The sequence below is a fragment of the Guillardia theta genome (genome assembly GCF_000315625.1).
Source record: "Guillardia theta CCMP2712 unplaced genomic scaffold GUITHscaffold_667, whole genome shotgun sequence".
Classification (NCBI taxonomy): domain Eukaryota; class Cryptophyceae; order Pyrenomonadales; family Geminigeraceae; genus Guillardia; species Guillardia theta.
Window position 1 is genome coordinate 2,068 of NW_005434067.1, and position 1,177 is coordinate 3,244.

A 1,177-nucleotide genomic window follows, 5' to 3' on the forward strand; every position below is an offset into this window, starting at 1 on the left:
TCGTCATCATCATCATCACAGCACAGCAGTATGTCGTCAGTCAACAAGGAACAAGCAAGCTCATAACGGATGCATACACATATCTTCCTCCTTCACACCAACACAACAGGTGAGATCCACTATATGGCCAAATACATGCGGCTCGTTTGCGAGCCTTTGACTCTCTCTGCCGTGAAAGCGATGGCGATCCAGTGTTCTTTCTTGCGGTAAGAGTGCTCTCCAGACCCGACCTGGCGAGCACAGGACTGGGTCTTCACGTAGCAGCCGATGGATCTCAGGTACCTTGCGTTCATCTGCTCTTGCCACTCGCGGAGATCCCGATCATACTTGAGCACACGATTCTTGACGCGCATCCTTTGAATGCAGCACACGCCAGGAATGATGATGCAAGGAAAGATGAGCATGGAAGTAGTGAACTGATAGCAGGACGTCGGCTGCTTCTTCCGTACCTCCTCCAGCTCTTTGAGTACAGTATCCAAGTCGTTTCGATTCATTGCGGTCTGAAAGATCTCTTCGGGTATGGGTACGACAATGCCGCTGCCTTCCTTGGAAGCCCAGCTACTAGGTACCCAGGGGAGGTTTGCTTGGACGAGCTTGCCGTCCTTGTAGATGAGCTTGGGAGGAGGCTGCTTGACTTGACTGGGATCCATCTCGACAGGTAGAAGGAGGGACAAGGGAACAGTCTCTCCTCCTCTTCTCTCTCCTCCTCTCCCTCTTCCCGCTCCTCCCCCTCCTCTCCTCCGATTATAAAGATTTATAAAACTCCTTGTAACAACTGTCGCTGGTCAAAAGTTCTTGTTCTCCTTGGTGTCTTGATCGAAACATCACAAAGATGATCATCTACATGTTACCTGCTCGAGAACTTGTCTGATACACCTTACAGTCCTGTCAGTCTTTACGGCTGCTCTAGGACATAATCGTCAGTCCTGTCAGTCCTTACGGCTGCTCTAGGATATAATCGTCAGTCCTGTCAGTCTTTACGGCTGCTCTAGGACATAATCGTCAGTCCTGTCAGTCCTTACGGCTGCTCTACGCCCCGGATATAATCGTCGTCGTCTCTAGAAAGTTCCATTCTTCCACATTCAGAGTGACGGCTCGACGAGTGCTGGAGAGACAGAGAGAGAGAGCACCAAGCCTTCTTCTACAGGCTGCCACGGCCAGGAGTGAAAGTTGCATG

At 50.8% G+C, this 1,177-nt stretch overlaps 1 protein-coding gene across 1 annotated transcript; it reads right to left on the reverse strand.

The window, feature by feature from the left end:
• Positions 1–119: 119 nt before the first annotated feature.
• Positions 120–650, reverse strand: GUITHDRAFT_123015 (hypothetical protein; the record flags this gene model as incomplete). The annotated part of the gene is made up of 1 exon (XM_005817694.1): positions 120–650. One exon carries the CDS (start codon positions 648–650, stop codon positions 120–122), a length of 531 nt encoding a protein of 176 aa, XP_005817751.1.
• Positions 651–1,177: the final 527 nt, after the last annotated feature.